Below are 24072 nucleotides of genomic sequence, written 5' to 3' on the forward strand. Positions count from 1 at the left end.
TCTTTAATTTTATTTAAGTATAATTGTACGGACACGTGTATATACAAATACAGATCTTACGGGGCAGGGATTTTGGGTGTTTTGTTTTTTTAACATTTTCTTTTAAGTTCATATAATGTAAGCATTTCAAAAACAGCACTCAATGAATAAGTGCAAAGAAACTGCAAAGCAGGGCAGTACAAGCACAGGACCACACTGAGCTGGACTTTCATACCCAGATGCATACACAATGAGTGTCTTCAATGGGGTGTCAAGAGTAAGCATGGAAAGCGGATTTCGCAGACTCATGGGTAACCTCCAACATGCCAGCATCTATTAAACTGTACAGACAATGGCAGCAAGCCTATTGTAGGGAGATTTGTCTCACATCCGAGAAGCTCGAGGGCAAATGCATGGGAAAAACTCAGTGATGCCAGACCAGAAACAGATCTGCCCATTCACAGCTCCAAATTAAAAAAGGAGGAAGGTGGGAGAGGAGGAAGGGCAGGAAGAGGGAAGAGAAGCGTGGGGGGTTGTACATTAAAACTGGTGATTACAAAATCCAAGTGTAATGAAAGGAGGGGAAGAGTTAACGCTCTAAGCCTATGAAAGTGACTGATTAAGTTGGTTTTGAGGGTTAGGGGTGGGAATCAACAGGTACAAATACAACCATTTTCCTTCCACAATTATACAGGAAAGGAAACGAACTACTCATCTACTCTCAGTACCTCCCAAATTTGTTTCTAGTTCTTTTGGAACCACGTACATACATCTATCGCATGTGACACTGGCAAGATCCTTTCTGGAAAAAACTATTCATGGAAACAAAACCAGAAGAAAAACAGGAGGAAAAAATATTAAAGAAAAAAGAAACAAACAAACAAAATAACAGAAGAGTTGTTATATCCCCAAAGTCTTTTTAGAAACAAACATGATAACAAAAGAACAAAAACTAACACAGAAACCACAGGGCTCCAACATCAGACCTTTAAACACTGAGGACAAAACATTGATCATCAAAAGTCATGTTGTTCCAGGTCTTGACATTGTGAAGTCTTGCAACAGATGAACAATTTTCAAAGATGAGTCCTGTATGCTGCAGTGTCATGGCCACTTGTCTCTCAGTTCTCAGCCATGATCACACTTGATGCTTCAAAGCTCTGTCTTGTAATCAACGTGTGATTTTAATATCCTGAAAGTCTATTGTTCTCACTTACAAAAGACATAAGAATCAAATTAATACTTTATTATCAAACACTATATACAACAGAGGTTGCTAATAATACAGAATTTAAAGAACATAGCTTTAAGTTTTACTTGTCTTTCCTTCGCCATCCAAGTAAGTACAGTACAAAACAATATCCTAAACTAACACGAAATGTTACCTTGTCTATTAAAGGATACACAGTATCCACTAAACTGACTGATCCCTATTTTCCCTGCTTCAGGTTGCAATGCCCTTGGCAGCCAGGAGTGCAGGTCATGGGGGCAAGCCAGCCAGTAGGCTGAGGGAGAATCAGTCCCTCAGACTTGAGATGGAGCAGAGAAAGGGGAAGGGAGCAGAAATTTCCTTAATTTGCATCAACATCTGCATTTCAAGCATCCAGAGATTTGCAATACAACATAAAGCCCGTCAGCACTCATGTGCTTGGTATGGCTGGGATTGCCTGATGCCATCAAGTATCAAACTGACAGCGTTCGGTACGCTCCTACCCTGGGCAGCTGCATCACTCGTGTTCTTCCTCATCTACCCAGCATGGCTCTGTAAATAAAGTGAAGGGTTGAATTTCACCAGGAGTAACGCTAGTGAAAATCCTTTCCTGTGGATAAACATACATCTTGAACTCTGACATCATTCAGAGACAAAGGATGAAAAATGAAGTCACCATTTCTACCTGAAATTGGCGCTAGTGGCATGACTGCTTGCAATTGCTATGAATCATTTTAATACAGTTACCTATCATGCAATATTATCCGTACTCTGATTAATAATCCATTTGATAAGGTGCATTTTGATTAAGCTCACCTCACCCGAAGCTTTTTAATTCCTACCTACAGGAAGTATCAGTGTGTGTACCAAGCACACCCACATTAAAGAGAGAAAAGTACCAGACAGCATGTAATGAGATGACAACTTCTCTTCACTGCTTAGACTGCGTATCTTTATTTTGTACACTTCACACTACAGGAAATATCCTACCTTCCTCCTGAAAAGCACAGGCCCTGCATTAATGACCGTGTTGTATGATATCAGGCAAGCCCAGATCATAGTTTAGTATGCATAAAATCTCCCTTTACATCTTAAATTTATTTTCCCCCTTTCCTCCTTTTTTGAACAGTGGGCTGCTTTAACTTCTGTAAAGCTTTTCTTCCTTTAAAAAAAGCCCACAAAATGCTGTCCATCAGTATCACTGTTTCACTCAGTTTTGTTATGGCAGACGCTTTCCTCAGAATTAACATAGAAAACGCTTTTGTTTGAATGCGCTCCATCTTTTGTTTCACATTTAACTTAATTATCGCAGTTTTTGTTAGAAAAACTCTGTTTCTGTCTTGGTCTGGTATTTCTCTGACTGTGCTCAGCAGTTTAAATTTCATGGCAGCCCAGCCAAAAAACACCCCAAGGCTTGCACTTCCTGGCAAATGACTTCTTAGTTAGCCAAGGCTCAGATTCCTTGAACAGGGTCACTCCTAATTCCATCAAACAAGACAGTCCCATTTCCTAATTGCATCAAGGGTTACCACTTCTCTCACATGTTTAAATAGGACAAGCATATATACTCACTCTCAGCATAAAGTATATCTAAATAATGTATTTTCTATTCTAGTGGATTTTTAAAAAAATATTTTGTTAAGTCTTTGGGAGCCCATCTAGTTTATCTCTGGCTGATAAACACGTTTCCTCTACTCTTCAAACTGTGCTGGAAGGGGAAAAGATAAAAAATCAACACTTGAATTCATATTCCACACTTTTTTTCTCTGCCCCCTCCACCCACCCCCCCACCCCCCCATGCTACTAGACTGTCCTTCTGTCCTGGCTTCTTCTACATGTGATTTATTCCCATGATTGAGGAACTTGCAGGAGAGACAAATCAAGAGCCCACTGGAGATCCTGTGTCCCAAACACGTTTCCTCTGGCCACTGATGTCCTCTCTTAGCATGTCTTAACACCCAGAGCAGCATCCAAGGCTATCAGCTACTAAGTCAGCGCTGGGGAAGGTCACTTTATTCTCAACAGCGCCTCTGCATTTCAAGAAAAAAATTGTAGCACCACGGTGATTTGTTTTAAAATAAAATAATCCGGTGTGCATTATCCCCTTAAAACGAAATAACAGAGGCACTCACACCCCCAGTGAAATTTCTTAAATCTGACCTTGCCTGCTGTGTGCTAACATTCCTAAATACTTTTTCCAGCGTTTCTACTTGTGAGTACAAATTTTACTGTCAAAGATGTTTCAAGACAGTCCTATAAGAGACATTGTCTTTTAGAAGCCTGTTCATTTAGAAACTCCCGGAGGATATGGTGTTATATTATATCTATTCTTAATATTTCCCCTCCAGTCCTGACACGGTGACACGATGCCTTGCATGATCATCTTACAGTGCTGAATGAGAAGGCATAAACATTGTATCGGAGAGAAAAGCTCTCCCAGGCTTTCACTCACTTTCTTTATCCTTCACTGACTGCATCTGCCACTATTCTTCCTTGTCCACATACGGATGACACAGTGAGCTAACAGTGGTGACTTATTAAAGGAGAATGCAGAGGAAAATAAGAATCACTAGTGTCACTATTATAGTTTGGCATTTTCATTTGGAGTCCTTTTATTTATATGGAGGGGTTAAGAAAGTCACAGGGTAGGTAGGGATTGGTTCTAGAAGCTAATTATCCCCTTCAAATTTTTGCTGAGTTCAGGCTAAGAGGGAGAAGAAAAGGGAAACGGGAAAAATAACAATTTGACATCTGCAAAAACAAATAAAGTCCCTTTCCCGGGATGAGCAGTTAGGTGGATCTTTGATGTTCCAAGACCCTGATATTTTCTGCGACAGGTTGCTGGAGCATACTGTGCTATAATATCAAAAGCATTGCCAGGAGGAACAATAGAGTTGCCAAAAGCCGGCTGGGTATCCTTGGTGTCTGTGCCGCGTTCTCACCACGGGATGGCTCGGCTGACTCATGTACGGTATCATCTGTTCAAACAGAAAGCATACATTCCAATGAGATTTTGCATCCTTAATAAACTCTCACTGAGCCGACAACTGTAAGTAGATTTCAGCGCCTTTATGAAATAGGGCAATGAACCTTGTGCTGTCATTGACTTTCACAAGCGTGTAATACCTCATTATGTAACCAACTTGGGGCCAAGTCCTGCGTTTCTTACTGGCAAAACTCCCACTGAAGACCAGAGGAGCAGAAAGTAAGTCTGATTTCAGCAGACTGAAGAATGAAAGATTCCTCCTCTAATAAAACACTGTAGCTGTAGCTTTGGATGGCTCATTAGATAGCAAAGTCAATAGTGAGGCAGCTAAATAAAAACACCTGATTTTCAAAAGGGCTTGAAGAGAGTTGCATGTGCTCAGAATTAATTTTGCAGTTAATCTCCTTACTGAGTTACAGATTTTGGCTCCTGAATTCGAAATGACAGCTTGTAAGCCCAAGCAGATATTCCACTTCCATGCATTAAATTTCCACTTAAGTATACTGCATTCGGGGATATGCAGGGGATATAGCACCACTCTGCCTTTCTTGAAACGGAATTTTAAAGACTAACTCATGACAATCTCCTATTTGATAGAATACATACTCAATCCGGAAAACCTCATAGGTAACAAACTACCTTTTATGGTACACAAAATATAGGTTTACATATATGCTATTTTAACTAAAGAAAAAAAAAAACAGCTGAGTTGGGAAAACATGCTTATACATTAGTGGCAGAAGAGAACACAGTAGAAAGTACTAAACATGATACCAAATTAAGCTCTGCTTAGTTTTTGTAAACCTGAGATCAGCCTTAAAGCCACAGCCTGTATCACACACATACAAAAAAAGGCAAGTAAAGTCTACTTCAAATTCAGTTTTTCTCTGCAAAGCCTTCCATATCCACAGCTATCTAATTCGGCTATTTAAAAGTAATCTGTCTGAGGATTGCTATAAAAAGCCATCTTTGAGTTTGAATTTTTGTTAGTACTAAAATAATGAAATAAACTCAACCATTTTAGGAAGTGTGAAGTGGCCTCAAAATGCATTCGTAACTCATTTTAGAGTGCCCAAGTTTCCAGGAAAATTAACAGTATCTCACTACTTAGTGTGATAAGCTCCCCCAATTTATGAGAGGTGTCATCATACCTATGATGTATCTGTCTCATAGCTCCCACCTCAACAAATTGCACTTCCAGGATTACACTGGGTAAGAGCTGTGCAATTCCAATTAAAGTTACTAAAGGAAGTGGAAGTCAGGACACTGGGATCACCACGCTGTTTTGGCCAGGAGTCTTTCTCGTTACTTAGCATTAGCTAAAAACAAGCTCCCTCCCCTTCACACCCTTGACATCTAGCACAAAAGCAGGTAGAGCACTTAGCATAATTTGGGTTAACAGGCTCTTCAGCTCCAGTTCTGTTACACAGCAAGATGCACTGTAAACTGGATTAGTAATCTAGCACATTTTTTTCCCAGCATTAATTGATGTCACAATCATGTCAGGCTTATCAACAGGTCTTCAGTGCCGCTCAAGGCAAAAGTATGAAAAGCAAGCACTGATCATCTGTAAATACACTCGTATTTGTAAGCAAGGAATATCATCAGGCGAAAGTCCCGTTGATGTTAGTGGGAAAGAATTTGGTTACAGCTCCTCACCATGTACAGCAGAGACACCCTCCCAGGCACTCTGGCCCTGAACAAGGACCTAATATTTTTCCTCCAGAGTTACTCCAAATGAATCTAAAAATTTCAGTGAATGCTGGCTACTGAAAACTGCCAGTTCTAGTGTCTGTCTACTAAAAGCTGTTACCCATTTCACTTCCGAGTTACACTTTTGTACTTTGGTGATAACTGCAATGAGAATACAGCGCTTCACAAGAGCAGCTTCCCAATTAAATCATACTCTAAGAAGTCAGGGGGAAAAAATACCCCTGTTCTAACTGTCAGCTTTACCTCCTTTCATGTATTTAGAGTCAGCTCTTCCCAATTTGGAAACATTTACTCACTGCTCATAAACTAAAACTACCGGGGAAATGATGTGCATTACCTTCTATCTCTTGTATCATCAACAGAATTGCATATAGGTCTGAAACTGCAACACTGAATGTCAACAGTTTTGTCCTAATTACAACCGTGAGTCAGCACTAAAACACAATAGTGCAGAACTAGTGTAGAGCAGTAATAAATCCTCATTCTCTTTGACTATCAGATATTGCCATGACTGTAACACTGGCTACTGCTAAAAAAAATAAATGAAAAAGCCCTAAACTAAAAAGATTACTTCTCTTAGATGAAAAATACAGAGATTTTCTATGATGCCAGTTTTATAAAACCGTTCTTCCAGGAGAATTAATTTTAATGTAAAATTAAGGGGTTCTTTCAAGAAATCATCTGAGTTTTCTGTCAAGGCAGTCCCAAGGTCTCTGCACTCGTATATTAGAGCACACAATTCATCTGCAGTTCTCAAAATCACTTTACAAATATGGTTTTCCTTGGAGGTGCAGAGTTATAACACTGCACAATCATTAATGCTCAGGGAAAATATTTTGCTTTATTTTAAACACTAAAGCCAAGTGATGAAGAGGACAAAATTCCTGAGTAAAAGCTGGAAGGTCACTGCTAGAGACTAGGAATGGCAGCAGTAATTAGAAAAAAATATGTTGACAGCCACGAATTTTCCAGATCACATAGCTTTACATCATATGCTTCAGGTACCACTTTTCCAGATACACACAGCTGCAATTTTTGTTTAGGGACTTTTTAGTTTTATTATTAAGGAGGACGAGAAGGGGAGGATAGGAATAGGGCCAATTACTGTCACCGCTTCTGAAACAAGTGTGTTCTCTATAGCACAGTTTCCTACGAATTCCTGAAGAAAACCAGTGAAATTACAAGGGTTCACAAACCACACAAACGGTGATTTTTAAAAGAAAGGTGACAGACAGTAAGTAATCTGCTGAACATGACCCTTCTGCCTCCCAATTCTTCTGTCTACTGTGGAAGAAGACAGTGGCAGGCTAGGGGAGAGCACAGAAGCAGAAGATGCACGCCAGAGGCAGGTAAATTAGTACATGACACAGATCACATGCAATAAGATCCACCAAGGCAGTAGCAAGTCTAACAGCCTAATAACAGAAAAGTGTGACAGCAGTTGGCAGATCTGGGAATTACTGATCGTCTAATGGTGACTGGTCCAAATAACAATGCAAATATACACTGATGATGGGAGCGGGAACTTTTTGGTACTAAACCTTCTCATTAAAGCTATTATTTCCTCCTGGTAACATAAATAGTATTTCATCTCAGACTGCAGGATGTACTTTGTATGATTTTGGTTTCCTGGTTTGCCTGCTGCCTTCTAAAGACGTGCTTTTGTGATGGTCCTAGTTAAGTACAGCCATTCAATGGGAAGTGAGCAGCACTGCTGAAAAGAAATGCTCGGCGAGTTCACCAAAATCAGGCATTTGTTACTTGGATGATCTCTTTTGCAAACCAGTAACAGAAGAAATATATATTAATCAGCCCATGTTCACCAAATCACAAAACATAAAAAAGTGCATTCAGTTTCTAGATTCATAGGTTACCTAGAGATAGGGGAAGATCATCTTAATGCCTTCTGTAGAAGAATATTGTTAATAAATGTACAAACATATCTAGTGTACATGCACTCTCCTTGCATTTACTTAGAGAACATCTTTGATTCTCAAAATCAAAATTTTAAGGAGAGTTCCGAAAATCCTCTTAAAGAAAAATAATAAACTCTATTGTGTATCCATAGGTAAATCATTCAAACTGGATAACTAGTGAAAGCTTTATTTATATTTCTGTATAAATAATGACATTTAGTTACAGGAACTGCAAATAACAAAGAGAAAAAAAATGGCATGTTGCTTCATACCAAAGGGAAGTCTCTTTCAAATAGCGTAAGAGGAAAAAAAAAAAATCTTGGTAATCTGTTCTTCGGGGTATGTACTAACTGGTATGCATGTACCCACCTAATATTAACGTCATGAGCCATCCCATTGTAGTTGGTGGGATTACTCACACACCTAGAACTGAACATGCTTCTATCTGTCATAAACCTGAGCCATACGAACAATACACATGCACTTTCAACACAGAGAGACACCAGCTTGATTGATAGTGGAGGTTAACGCAATTTTGCCCTGGGCAGATGTGGGGCTTTATCACAGCTAGCATTATTCTTCAAGCAGTGTTTTTCAAAAACAAGACAGACAAGCCCCTCAAAAGTTTGCTTCAATAAAAACAGGATACGAATTTATATACATCAGTGTGCATGTGTGTTTGTATGTAAAAACGATACTTTGCCTAACCACATATACATACAGATGTATATAATTTCAAAGAACTAATTTCCTACTTAAACACTAACTCTGTCAGGTGCATGCCTGTGTCATGCACCACCATTAAAGAAGCCATGGTTCTACTCTTCTGAAAGTCTTTTGAAACCACATAAAAAATGAAGTGTGCCCATTGACTTTATTTCTAAAACTCTGGGCCCAGTTAGTAAATAGACTGTTTTGCCAACATGCTGGGTGTTTGGCTCAGATGGACCAGTAACTTCAGGATACTGGTGAAAATTTTACACTGGCACACACCATTTTGTATTACACCACATCACCCAAAACACAAAAAAAGCAACATTTTTCCTCCCCTGCATTAAACAAGGATACAGGAAATACACCATAAGAGATATTAGCACTGCTAGAAATGTGCAAAAGCAGAGCAGTTTTACCATGCAAAGCATGCAGAGAGAAGAGGAAAAAAAGTACTGAAGCACCAGAGGGATACACGCATTTGTTAAAAGAGATTCTCTAAGCATACTAACCTGCTGGTTCTAATGAATTTTCTACTTTGTCGTTAACATCGAAAACACGATCATGAACACCTATAGTTTTCATACAGCTGTCTATAACAAAAATAGAGATAACAGCCAAATATGTTAGTGAGACACCCTTAAACTCCCCACTTTCCTTTTTTCTCTCTCTTTTTTCTCTCTATTTACTATATATAATTAACATATTCATATATTAAAGTCTGTGGCACTTGTCCAAATGCCAGTATAGTCTTCCTTTTGTACAACACTTTAAGAAACAACAAGTTAGCAACTGCCATGTAATTAAAACAAAGCGTTATGAAAAACGGTAAGAAAATATAATGAAAATCATAACACAAATGTTGCTGTACGGAACAGATACACAAGATTTAACAGTAAAAAAAAAGATTTATTGCTGTTTACTAGACCACACAGTAAAGCAAGCACTACAAAGCCACCCTCAAAAGCTTAATCTGAAGAACTTACTTGCTGGCCGCACAAAGACCTTAAGCTTTAGACAGGATCTCCTTCCATTATCTGGGATCGCAGAAGCTGTAAATGGGGAAGAAAAAGAGACAAGTGGAAGAGTAAGAGTGAAAATGCAAATCATCTTTTGTGCTAAAATAAAATATCCTTTATCTTTGCTTCATCTGAAGGGCTGGACACATTTCAGCCTCTGCATGTAAGGAGTTCAAGTGCACAAAGTAGCTTGATCATGGAATATCAGGGAAAGAACTGCAGATTTAATTCTAATCCCTTTTTTGATTATTTTCCGTGGAAGAAGTGAAGCACATGTTATTTTCAATGTTTCATTATCTCCTTTCAACTTTCCACACCTTTTTCTCAAGAGGTTGTTTAATATGGTTTCTGCTGTAATGCAGGTGTCTACTCTGAAAAATTACACTTCAGAATAATTAAGATCACTTAGAGAAAAGCTAGCCTTGAAATGCTAGGCCATAGGCTTCAGCAACCAAAAAAAGGATGAAAAAACAAAGACACTGAAGGTGACAATGCTAAAAATAGAACTACGTATCTACTCCCACAAAAGCAGAAATACACACCATTACATTCTACAGCAAAATCAGCCTCCATATGCTTCAATATATCTACCTTTGTTGAGAAAATACTGAACTTGCTTCAGTCAGAAGATGATTTCCCATGTTATATAACTAACAAAGCAAACCCAGCTTATTTCTTCTTTCTGCCCTCCCTCATCATTTCCCATTCCAAGTATTTCATTTTAAGAGTACTTACTGTATTAGGAGAAAAAGAGTAAGTGGAAACATGTCTAGCACCAGTACAAAAGATTATACACACAAGACTAGTGTCAGCACTTACATATTTCCCAGGAACAAGTGCTGCTGTCAAAACTTCCTTTCTAGAACTGCGCTTGCCTCAAAATACGTGATCATAGGGAAATACAACTGCCTGTCACCACAGACTGGACTTCCTAGTGTATTGTCTGCCAACCTGAACATGCTGATAACTTCCATCAATGTCTGCAGTTTCGAAATTGTACACTGGCCTGCAGTTCAACATGCACACTTGACTTGGTGTCAAGCAACTTGACTTGGGCATACAGGTTTTCACTTGTGAAAGACCATTTGCATACACATTTTGTTTGCCCTTGCAAAAACCCTTAAAAGCTATAGCTGAAAAATATTGCCTGAAGAACTGCAAAGTAATTTTTATTTCATTGCCTAGTCTCCCTCATTATTCAAAAACCCACATACTAGGGCAGAACAAGTTGCCTTTTGCAGAAAATGGCAACTGTTGGGAGCTGTCTTGATTTGCAAAAGATGACTGGCTGCCAACATGCTAGCTTGTTCTGTTTATCACTCTTTCATCCATTTCTATTAATTCTATCCCAATTTGTGACAAATAACTAAATCAATTTATACACAGACATAGCAATGCACACTGTTTGTCTTTGTGCTAAGCTCACACTTGAAGGGCTCCTCAGCTAACTTGAAATTGATTCCCCTAGTTTTTGATGATGTGTTTTCCAAGGCAGGCATCAGCTTTTACCTAGAACTTACCAAGAACTAGCAAACTTAGTACAAACACAAAAAAGGAGCAAAGAAAGAGTCCATCACAGCTAATGTACCTGCACCTGTTGGGTAGTGCTTGAAAAATTGTTTCCCTCTTTAAATGAAAAGACGAAAGTGTGTAGAAATGATGTTCCCCCCTTCACAATGAGAAGCAGCTAAGAAGTAGTAACAGCTGGCTTTGCTGTAGGCTCTTACTAAATCAAAGTCAGAAAAACTCCCTCTACTGACATTTACAGTAACTGGTGTGTTATTTAGGGTACAATATTTGCACTCTGTGGTTATATACAGGAAATTGTGTCCTTTCTGTGGCCCTCACTGAATATATGCAACTGGCTAAATGCTTTGCTCAGACTAAACAAGCAGTTGTAGATTTCTCAAAAGATAAGAATCCTATAGTCATTACCACATTACTAGCATAAAGGTGGAAACAACATTTCGAAGCATTAGCCAAAAAAGAGCCCATACAGTAATTTTACCACTAACGGATTTTTCCTGCTCAGAAATTATTTCTGAACTACATCACGACACGCATTTATTTAAAGGCAAGTTTTAGTTCTGATGCTTACATGCTATTGTTTATGTCCACAAAAACAAGCACTTTTGGGCTCACTGTTGTTAATTAGAATACTCTGCTAGGCAGTGATAACAAAGATATCACTGACTAGCTAGAATAGCTAGAAGCTAATAATACTCTATTTGGAAAATCCAGAAAACTAAAGTTTTGTAGATATAAAGTTTATATGTGTGCATAATATTTGCATGCACTTCAGAGCGAACAACAGCTAGTGACTGGCCATGTTCTTTGGAATAAAAAGATTAAAATCCATTCCCTGCTTAAATCTTTTTCCACCAGTCTTCATTTGGGTTTGCATCCTATAGACTACATCATGAACTGCAGTCATACTGCAACCGTAGGAGTTGCATTTGACCTGTCATCCCAGAAACTGAGACAGTTTTAGCGATAAGTATGAAAAAGTGCTTCTTTCCTTTCCAGGGAAATTACGTACTGTCAATGTTTGCATAAACCCAGAAAGACTCCTCTTTAATCATGTTTCACTCCTTCAGAATGAACAGTAATGAACATAAAAAAATCCAAAAAAGCGACATATTGTTCTGCTCTCACATGTGCCTCAGCAACCAAAACCAAGGTGATAGAAGGATACACTGCAACTTCTTTGGCCTTCCTGAGAAATTAAGAACTGCTTGCCAAGCGGGATGACTGCAATTAGGATTTTTTTTCTTCCCTTCTTCTTCTCCCTCCTTCCCTCTCCCTTGTCCTTTTCATCTTAAAAGAAAAAACTCTGACCAGTTGCAGTGTTTGCCTTGAGACCAGAAGTATCACCCACAGGGAAGAGTAAGGTTGGCGCATATCATCTGTCCTCCTCTCACACACATTGCAGTAAGTTTGTCAGTATTGTTCTGTTCTCTGTCTTCTTTATTCTGCAGTATTTTCACCAGTATCCTACTAAACCCCTGCCTGTTGGATTAAGATGTCCAGGATATGATAGCAATAGCTGGGATTTTTTTTGCCCCTTTTCCAGCAACAAGCTCAAGATATTTTTCCTCTGAATGTTAGGTACGTCACACTTGCTCTCTACTTTGCAAAGCCAAGAGTCCTCATTCAATCTGGGTTTTTTTGTAAATTAATATCTCTAAGATTGAACTCAAGTTGAAATCTGAAGTCCTATTCTTCTACATGAAACTAGCTCTAATGGCAAAGTCTTGCTGAAGAGGACAAAACTCCAAATCAGGGTAACTTACCAACAGGCATTCTGACCAACAGCTACAACGAAACACCAAATGACCAAAGCAGCACAGTAGAAAGGCCAAATGGCATATATTAACATTTACTAAGAATGAACGCTAAACATGCTTTTTCTGGAGCAGAAGTAATGCTGCAGCTAGGATCTAACAAAAGCTGAGGCTTACAAAAGAAATTCTGGGATCAGTTTGAACCAAAAATCTCCTACCAAACTGACCGCAACTGCAAAAATCAAGTCTTGACTTCAGGACCTAAGAGCAGGAAAGAGTGTTAACAGAAGAAGGATCAGTGGTTTTAAGGTGTTTTACTTTCCAGGAAAGGTCGGATTCCAACGCAAGACTCTGGCAAACTCTCTGACACTCTCTTGCATGCTTGCAAGACAGCAACATTGCTGAACTCTGGAAAGGAAAAAGAGAATTGTTCTCTATCAGCTAGGATCTGTTAAAGTTGCTTCCCAGTTAAACTATTGCTGTTGTTGCCACATTCCACTGAAATTAGCTACAGTATAAGAAAAGATGTCCTTTCTAGGTGGTACAAAGAGAAATTTTGTTCTCCTTTCTGCACAAAACCAGGTTAGCCCTTAAGGCTTTGGTATAAGGCTTTTCTATTTGCCTGTTTTATAGGTGGTATTAGCTATAAAACAGAGGCCAGTTCTGAGAGCAGGAAGCCTCTGATGCTAATGGAACTCATCCCAAGCAACACTTTCGATTTCAAAACCAGAAATTCCCAAGGGAAAAAAAAGGCCATTGAAACCCTGCTTGCACAATAAAAAGAAACTTTTGGAAAAAAGATCCCTTATAAGGAGCAAAAGAGGTTATACCCTCTTTTTCTTTCCATGAATGATCTTAGAATAGAAAAGGTCTAACTGGTTTAGTTTGTGTCAGGAAGAATCACAATGAAAAAATAAGAGGAACTCTGCAGTGTTGCTAGTTCCTGTATTTCATTACAATTCCTGTGACACTTCTCTCCTCTCCTGCCCTGCCTCACCTTTACCAGCAACTTCATGACAATCTCCTGCATCTCTCTTTTAAAGAACATGGTTTAGACTTCATGGTTACACAAAGACTTGGGGTTAGAAGGCAGCGTACACTAAAATCCCTCCGAAATCACAAGATATGTGAAAACACCTCAGTGATTATAAAAATAACCCGTTTGGTCTCTTCATTTTCCACTATTCAGAAGAAATTCAAGTCACGATCTCTGTATTCTTGAGATGAAAATTCCATCTCCGTTAGTTGAACTGAAAAAAAAAAAAGCAGTGAACTACTGCATATAGGACGAGATCCAAGCTGAATCCAAAAAATGGCTTATAAAGACAAAATACATGAGAAAATTCTCTTCCCTGAACCACTTCTGGCTACCATTTTTATACCCTGTAAGGAAAGCAGAGACAGTGAATAAAATTATTCTCTCCTCATCTAGAGCCATACCATAAATATTTCAGTATTTGTTACCTATATTTAAATATGGGAAAAAAACCCAAAACCAGGTCCCTTCATGCCACTCCTAAGCAGTTATTTGCTAGAAAACACATGGTACATTATTAATATAGTAGATACAAAAAACAGGTTAGGTCCTTCCTCGGCCTGATAAGTCTTAGCAGTGTTATTCAATGACTGCAGGAAGCCATAGATAGAGAACAGGAAGTAACATACGCAGAAAACGGTATGGGTTTTTTTCCCCAACACTTTTTGCAGTTGAATTTACTATGTTAAAGCCCAAAAACTCCTAAAATGAGTCATCAGATACAGCCCAATCAACCTACAAAGCAAGGTAACTAAAACATCAATGTACAAAAAAAGAAAAAGAATTAAAATTTCAAAAGTAACTTGATTATCAGGACCTGCTAGTCATGTGACAAAAGCTGTAATTAACTATCTTCTTTCCTGACACAGGCAGCAGTCTGGCTGACAACTGAGGCTGAGTTTCTAACCTAAGCGCAAGTTATTAGAATGCCACATATAAAAATGTGTCTCAACCATCCTGTTTATTGATATTCACATGTAATCAGTGGTTTCCTCTGCTCGTCTCCTCACTCATTCTTAGCATTCTAATTACAGCATTGCAGCTTTTCCTAAAACGCAAGTCCTGATGTAAAAAAAAAAATCATAAATGAAATTCAAATCTTCATTTAGCACTACAAATATATTTCATATTCAAAGCACAATCCACTATGGGCCCTATTAGCAAAACTGGAACTGTTCAGTGTACAAACAGTACTCCATTTATCGGAGTCAGTCTGATGGCATCTGTGTTTTAGAACTTGGGGACGCTGGCAAAGGAGCACCCGTTCCTTACACACAAACCCAACACCTCCCACCACATTTCCTCACAGCCCTGATATAGCATGCTGCAGATACTCTGCAGATGATAATTCTTTTACTATTTTCTATTTCAAGTTTCCTTTACCAGTTCATGTGGAGTATTCTCTGAGGAGGCAAGTCTGTTCTCACTGTATTTTTGAAAACGATGATGAGTGTTTTCTCCTGCCCTCTGCTAAGACACCCAGCAAACAGGGTCTCTTGGCAAAGAAGATCTGAGGAATCTCACCAAGATCTCACCTCAGCTCATTGCAGATATATTACTACCAGCAACCCCTGTGTGTTACACAAATTTTGGCACTGGTAAGTGCTTCTCAACCACAAACACTGAACAGAAGTATTGGTTCAGACTGGGAAGCCAACAGGGAATTAACTTTTAACTTCTCCCCAACACATTAAATAGAGATGCCATACACATAAAACTGGAGTAAACACCTAACACTTAGTGCCCAGCCAAAAAGGTTGCACTTCTGTAACCACCTGGAGAAACATGACAAAGAGAGAACCTGCAGCAACTCCATACACAGGATGCTGTAAATAAGAAATTAATGTTTACGCAGTCCTTCCACTCTCTTAGTCCTGCAAGTTACAAACAATCTCTTGTTATTTTCTTGGAGAAAATATTTACAGCTCTGATTTGCCTCTAGCCCTTTCAGGCACAATACCGCTCCCATTAGTCAAATACAATATCCAGGTAACCTTATACAATCTGCAAATCATAATTCCACCAACCTGAAGTGTTTTAGCATCCAATATCCTGTGTCAGCGACAGAGCTTTAGAAAGTTTTATTTTTAAGAACAGTCATCTCCTTCTTTCTTTGTAAAGAAATGAGTATGTGTGAGAGCATTAAAAATGCAGTTTTCCATTATGTTTGCCACAGGCAATATTTCTCAATTTGTGCAAGTCAAAAGAAAAAATAGCCTATTAGTTGTTAGAAGAGCTGGGCCTTTCCCCTGTAGGTTTTCATGTGATTTACCATACAACACAAATGTATGCAAATTAGCCAGGTAAATGCAGAATTAGTTATTAATATTCTTCTCACACTTTAGATTGAAAAAAGTTACAAATTTGCATAAATGGTACAACCGAAAAAGTCAGCTAGAATTTAATGAATCAATAAAACACTCCTTTGTGTGCATATATGAAGTAAGGCCCATACCTAAGGACAATGAAGGGGTCTTCAAAATTGTTAATCAAAAAAGAAGCTACTTGAACAGATTTACTGATGATTTTCTCCTTGTAAGTGTTAAAACCAAAAATTAAAAACAGAGAAATACTGGTCCTATGGAAATCTCAGCTTTCCCCTATAATTCAGTCTAACTTAAAAAAAAGAGTCTTTTTATGTCTGCTCTTTCATTCCAACATATCAGTGAAAGTTTTGTTCTGGTAGCATAAACATGATTCCATTCTGAGAAAATTAAAATACTGTGTGTCCATGACCTACTCATTATTCAGACCTAATAATCAAGCACACTTCCTCACTAAATCACGACTAAACTTATTTGTACCTTTGCTATGGTCAAGTTTACCATCTTTCTGTATTTAGTCATCACTAAGATGAGACCACCAATTACTGAGTAAGTTAAAGACTCAGAAATCTCAAGCCAATAGACAGACAGAAAATGTCGTCTGGAAAACTACTTGCTCTAGCACTGCCAACACCACTTGGAGACTAAGAAAAATTACAAAATTACCTAACAAGGAAAAGAAACAAACAAAGAAGGAAACAGATGCAAGGTCACAACTAATACTGCCTACGGCTTAATACAGGCAAAAGCACTACGGATACTTGTATTTCCAAATGAAGTTTTAGAATCCACAGTAATAAAAGGGCATTTAATACAGATGCATATTTTGCTTTACTCCTGCATGCTCAACTACATCTGTATGAAGCGAAGCTAAACAAAATCATATCATATTTCTGTACTCATGTCTGTATGTGTGTACATACATGCCTACACATATACATACTTACGTTCTGCACTCAATGCAAAATAAAAATCACAAAGTGCACAGCAACAGAGAAAAAGCCTTGATAAAAGCTGTGTGCACAACAACAAACAGATTGTTAAATACCACTTTTATTTCCTAATGTCTTATGCCTAATTTGCACTGCCTTTGCACTGTGTAAAAACTCTGGATTATTATGACGTATCTCACAAGTGATTGTATTTCTCAGACCCCCTGAAAATAGCCTAGTAAAAGGAAATGACTTGCCAGACAAATGCTATTTTAGTGAGAGTTCTTGGAAGAAAGTAATACATAGTTACTGTTTCTGCATTAGTACTTAATGCTGAATTAACTGCCCCATTGCAACTGCTCTGCCAAAAAGAATGTAATTTTTCTTGCAGTTTCTAATCAATTGCAGCTTATATATCTGGTTGAAGGATACATGTATTGGAAGTAGCTTTCATAGCAAAGTCATACAAACCAAAATCAAATCCAGTATGATAAGAGATGTAGTAAAACCATGGACTTCTGGTTTGATCAAGCCATTTGTCCAGCATTTCCTCTGTTAGGGGACTTAGTATGGTTTAGCCCTGCATGGTCTCTCAGGCAGGTCCCTTATCTGCTCTGGAGGGTGATTAATGACAAGACTTATTTGTTGCTGGCCTGCCTCGTGTACTGGAGTCAGACATTTTTAGGGCAGAACATCAAAGCAGCCCAAAGCCCAGTCTTTCACAGTGCTGGGCACCTCCAAAGTTGAGCAGCAGCTGAGGGCTCATATGAGACAGACAGCACCACTTTGGATCCAGTCCAAAGGTTTATTATAGTTGCACTGTTATCATCTGTCCTCTCAAGTTGCTGAGTCCAGTTGAGTCCAGAAAAACACAAAATCACCACAGTGCAGGGCAGCCTGCATCCTTCACACCTTCAGGAGAACAACAAAACGGACATTTCAGCTGCAGGAAAACCCTACCCTGTCTGAGCTGTTCCTCTGAACCAAGCCCTGAACTGACATGAGAACCAAGCTCAGCTGTTCTTTGCAAAGACTCTTTTTTCATAAAAGTGAGAACAGTTATGTTTGTTTATGAACCAGGGCAAAGCTGTCATCTAACTGCAGCCTGAGCTTCCCAGAGAATCTGTCTTGCCTCTGTGGTGTTTCTTTTCATTAAAACACAAACAAAGGTCAGCTGGAAACAAATGTGAGGCACATCCTACTTTGAATGGACTTTCAGTTGCATGTAATCTCCTGTGAAATATAAGGACTTACAGATAAAGCATTGTTGCTCACACCTGAAATATCTGCAGGTCTTTCTCTCATACAAGAAGGTTTCTCTTTCATAACTGCAAACTGTATTACATACCTTAATAAGGGCTAACATTTCTGCACTAGCACAATATAAATGACTGATGTCACACTCTTCTATTGCAATAAACCAACACTTATTAACTAGAATGAAATAAAAACCTCAGATCTCATTACTGTTTTCAGTGGCATTAACAAAACCAAATACAGTTATTGTACAACATTAAGACTGTATTAGAGTAAACTGCTAATAAAACAAGTTAATATTATCAGATAGAGTACTCAGAGAAAAATATATCCTCCTCATACTTTTCATAAGCACTGTTGTACTTTGATTTTCCCTTGGTATCACTAGAAGTAAGATGTTTTTCTTCAAGCAGGCTATACATTTTGCTAATTTCCATCTCTAAGAACTAGACATAAGTAAATCCTTTGAAAAGACATTACAGGCTTGTTAGTAATGACCTTCTCTTTTTGATCTTTAAAGCAACATGTTCACCCACATGGAATTTGTGGGTATTGTATCATGTTACTAAACCTCATATACTTTAATGGACTTCATATTATCCGTGCCTAGCTTAACCACTGCTGACACTATAATTAAAGCAGAGAGAAGCATTCCATTCTACTCCATTTTCATGGGCTTGCCACTATCTTTAAAATATTTAGAAACATTTCTAGCTTCATATGCTATGCTTGTAAATTCTGTCAGTTTATAAAAATACAGAAGTAATTATAAATGTTGTATTGTGCTAGGAGTGTGACATATACACAGACATGAGAAGTTACTTCTGCTGACTCACCTAAGCAAAGCAACAAAATACCTTGTTTATGTCTTGTGGAGGAAGGAAAAGATGTAAAGGCAGGAAAAGACCTTCAAGAAGCTGATTTGGGATCACGGGAAATTTAAAAAAAGGCATGGACTATGGGTTGTATTGTGTTGTTTTTTAAAATGAAGGCAAACAGTGAGAATAATGCAAGTTTGAATGTGCTTGAGTGCACATGCATGCCCAAAAGTTTGCAAACACACTGCTTAGAGAGAATACCATTGCTCAAAAGATTTCTGAAGGGTTTTTTGTCTTGGAAAAGTTCTAACAGCACCTTAGCACAACCTTTACAAAAAATGCCTTTATGCACACAGTCAACTTTCACACAGATAAATCCAAATTTGAGCACAATGGAAACCAGTTATGAAATAGAAAAGGTATAGTTTATAAAACATTGTCCACTGTAACTCCAGCTCTGACTCTGACAAGTGAAGATTCTCAGGGTAGAGACCTTCTGTTTCATTACACATACCATGACTGGGTCCCAGGCCATGATGACTGAGTAGAGTACAAACACAGTAACAGATGCCAGCACTATATTAATAACAGTACATCTTTATCAGGTGAATTCCCAGTTTGCTCAAGTCCTGCAGAGGGACTACTGAACCTTCACTCACTCCATCACACAAGCCATAAATTTTTCTCCTGTCCATAGTGGTCCTTAACCCTTCAGTTTCCCACCTTTACCATAAAACATTTGGGAACACATCAAGCTGTAGTTTTCTCTTTAACCAAAATTCGTCCAGTGTATCAGGCGATAGCAGTTTTACTTAAACTTCTAGATCCCTGTTTCTTTCTTTCACTTACCTAGCTTGTGTTCAGTGCCACACATTGCACTCATGCTTTGAAATCCATATATGAAAAAAGCCAAACTATGTGAGAAGAGCCACTGCCTCATCAAGGAGAACTGCTGCCTTGTCAGAAATTTGACATGTCTCACCTATGCCAGCAACAGACTGTAGACTGTCATAACTATGACTGTGGGAAAGTCTAAAACACCCATGGGACAGCTAACCTTTCATTTAGTCTGCCACAAATTATTTCCTTCTGCGCCTTTTTTTTTCAGATTAATGTATACCACAGGATGTTTAGGCCTATTTCCAGTGATCATTCCCAGATGAACTCAAAATTAGATATATATGTGTACTCTTTTCCATAACTGAGACTCAACAGCCCTGGTGGTTTGGAAACCATTTCTTAAATGCAATGAATACTGCATTAGACTGTTGAAACACACAGGTATCTCTCGAGCTTTTATCTTCTTAAATGCCGTAACAATTGTTCTCTCAGAACTAAAGCACTGTTCCATCACTCATCCAGAAAAGTCCCTGTTTTATACTAACAATCTTCCCAAGCTGACTGCGAAAATCTCATCTCCCTTTTCCACGCGCTACTTTCTGATCTGAGCAAGCACCTCCCCACTGCAAGCTTGCCCCTTCATTCTCTACATGTTAACCAGTTAAGGAGCCTGCGTAACCAAGTTGTGAGCAGCTTCTAATGGTTTATCTAAGATTATAAATGGGTATCTAAGATCACACATACAGAGCACAATATGGGATAACACGAAACCACTTACTTGAGGCCTCCTTGCTGATGCACATTTCACTTCAAAAGAGATGGACAAAAACTCTGCCAAATTAACTCCTCTCAACCACATATTATCCATCAGTGCCTCTGATTTCATGTGGTGTCTCTGCTCCTCCATGAGTGGAGACCTCAAGCCTGGTCATACACGAGCAACTCTGCCAGTGAAGTACACAATCTCTGTCCCACATTCTGTAATCATGAAGATCTACTTACATTTGTACCTCAGTTCCTGGCTAGTCCATATTAATGAACACCTGCACTGGATGTAGTTCTGGTAGCTGTGCAGAGCTGCAACACACTGTGCACGAAATGCTTCTTTCCCCTCACATTTAAAACTGAGTTCAGTGTACCGAGTTTCCTCAAAGAACTCTGGATACACTCTCATTTACCTCAGTTAGGAAAAGAGTCACTTGAAATGCATGTATTTTCTCCTTGAGTTACTGCCACAAAACCTGCAGCACTCAGAAAGACTCTCAACTGAACAAACAAAAAATCCCAGTCAGAGATCAAATCTCTCACTTTGGGGTGGGACGAAGCATCAGACCTGCAAAGACGTATGCACTGCTTGATCTGGAGTCTTGAACAAGTGCAGCGGACACTTTCAGATGCATCTATGAATTGTATGCTATAGTATTGCTGGCTGAAAGGCAAAAAAACCCCTGAGTATGCCTACACAGATGCTGCAGTACCAGCTAAGGCAGGCTATGCATGACTGCTGCTCGCCTGTCCCGCTCTCACAGCTGCCTCAGGCACCAACTGTCCTGGAGCATGGAGACACATGGAGTCCAGCACGCCCCAGCAGGACTTCCAGCCGGGACAACAGCAAATACGGGTCTGCCTCATGGCTTCTTTCAGAGACTGCATAGCCACAACCAATGACACAGAATGATATTTCTCGTTCTGTGTTCCTAGTTAATTTTTAAGATCTCTGTAAACTTCCAGTTCACCTTTTAGGGGTCACTGAATAATCTGCTCTTTAGCCAAGTGACAGTGCTTGTAGTACACTCCGGAATTTTTCTGTTCTCCCCTTGTGAAATATCCTGCAGAGACAAGAATTTTTTTTTTCTTGGATTAAGCTGGATATTTTTTTGTTTTTTTTGAAAGCCCACGAGGTGTGTACTCAAAGCTGGCACTGGAGCATCCTAATTACACAACCCAGCAAGGAACTTTCGCATACATTTTGTGGACTTCTCATTTCCTGTTCACAGAATCTTCTTGCTGGCAAAGTAGAGATCATGAGAAAAGTTCAGGATACAGAACCCAGACTGGCAGTAAATAATTTTTCACTTCTACCTTTAATACCAAGATCAAATAAAGAAAAATTGACCCTGTATTCGTAACACGTCATTCCATTTTTGTTTGAGAAACACATCCTGAACTCCTCAGGAGGACTGATGTGGCAGGGGGGGATCAAGGTTTATGTTTTTAGTTTTATTTTGCTTTATTCAGAAAAAACATGTATCTTGAAACAGAGCTGCAGAAAAATAGCAGGTCTGAAGCGCCATCATTGCTAGCTGCTTTCTGCTGAGCTGAAGTGACCATTTTCAGATCCTTTCAATCTGTGGTGAAAAGATCATTACCATGCTACTCCCAGGAAGTCAGTCCTCCTGCAAGTGAGCTCTTTTGTTATGAATATGGAACAGATGGAACCAAATCTATCTGCTCCATAGGAACAAAAACACTTACAACCTAGCTCTCGCTATTAAAGACTCTACTTAGCTCCTTTATAGCACTGGCTTTCTGTGCACTGCTGTGAGGTTTTGACTTTATAGAAAAAGGCACTTCATAAAAGCAATAGTTCTTACTCTTAAACCAAAAGCGGCCTAAGAACTGCAGAAGATGAATGCAGAGTTTAACCCTCATGGCTCCTTGGAGATATGCAAATATTCAATTACTATTTTTTTTAAGCTAGAGAAAGGATTTTTTTGAGGAGGAAAAATAGCCATATGTTGCAAAGACTGTGCATCAATGGCAGTGAAGTACATAGACGATAATATGCTACCCACTGTAATAAGGCTTGAATCTAACTATGTTATTGCAAGAAGGAACACGGATTTCATTTGTACATATGTAACTGTGGATCAAGATGCTACTTCTGCAAAGAAATCTGTATCAGTCTTTCAAAAATTTACTTTCTTGGTAGGAGACAAAACCCCCTGAAATTAGGTCTCCACCATCAACACAAAAAAGATTTAAGGCATCAATTTATCTTCATATATTGCATCTTGCTGGGCCTGTTTCCTAAGACTTTTAGAGAAACTACATCAACATTACACCAATTAACTTTGCAAACTGAAAATATGCATAAACTGTAGCTGAAACCAATAGGATGTACTCACTTGACTCTGCCTATTTGCAACAGAGTTAAACAGGTACAGGTAGAACGTCTATCACTTCTCCTACTATCAGAACAATGAATGTTTATTCCTAGCCACACGTACACACAGACGTGGTTTATTTAAACTTCTCACAAAAACCTATACAGCAGAAGTCAGTGGCCTGCTTTACTCACTGTTTAATATGTTAATACATTTACCGTCTGGCTGCTTTTTCACAAGTAATTGAAAAAGGGATTTCTGTGGCAGGATGCTTTGATCCTGACTAAATCAAGACTTCAGGCGAATCTCCCCCTGCCAGCGAAGGCACAGCTTGCCTGAAGTCGTAACCTTTGCTGGCGGAAGGGAACTGGCCTTGAAACAGATCATGAAGCAGATGTTTTATGCCAAATCAGAGTCTAGGGACACACAGGCTACTGCAAATAAAACTCTTCTCCTGTCTGTTCAGTCATTTCAATTCCCTGCAGTGTGAAATATGAACTTGCCAACAAATGGCCGGTGCGCCATGCAGCACAGCAGGGACAGCAAGTGCCACAGATGCACCAAGGGCTGGAAAACTCCTTCATTAGGTCTGCTTTTCAGCCCAAGCCTCAGCGGTGACATGTGGTAGGCACCTCCAATAGAAGCTGATGGTGTTCGTAAAGTCAGCTTTCCACCAGCTTCAGTTACAGAAATTGTGTGCGCTTGCCTGGGGGAGAAGGTGGTTCATAGGCTGTATCCACAGCTCGCGGTCATTAGCAGCTCATGATAAAGGTGGGGTTTTCTTAATGACTTTTCGTTAAAATTTCCCACCTGAAACATGACTGCTGACAAAATACCTATCTACAGGCTCACAAAAAAAGCCCCCATCAGCTTAAAGTCAGAGCTCTGCCACACAATCTATGACAAAAAGCCCTGCAGGAAACCCCACTGTTGAGCAGCG

General features: G+C 39.1%; 1 protein-coding gene across 1 annotated transcript in view; it reads right to left on the minus strand.

The window, feature by feature from the left end:
* Nucleotides 1-2935: 2935 nt before the first annotated feature.
* The window catches only part of EFNA5 (ephrin A5), a 216436-nt gene continuing 195299 nt past the window's right edge, over nucleotides 2936-24072 (minus strand). Inside the window, exons 3-5 of the mRNA XM_075410609.1 lie at nucleotides 9502-9567; nucleotides 9028-9108; nucleotides 2936-4167 (exon numbers count right to left, since the gene is read on the minus strand). Coding sequence (XP_075266724.1) covers nucleotides 4046-4167; nucleotides 9028-9108; nucleotides 9502-9567 — 269 coding nt within the window. The 3' untranslated portion in view covers nucleotides 2936-4045. The remainder of the gene's footprint in view (nucleotides 4168-9027; nucleotides 9109-9501; nucleotides 9568-24072) is intronic.

The sequence above is a fragment of the Opisthocomus hoazin genome, chromosome Z (genome assembly GCF_030867145.1).
Source record: "Opisthocomus hoazin isolate bOpiHoa1 chromosome Z, bOpiHoa1.hap1, whole genome shotgun sequence".
NCBI lineage: Eukaryota > Metazoa > Chordata > Aves > Opisthocomiformes > Opisthocomidae > Opisthocomus > Opisthocomus hoazin.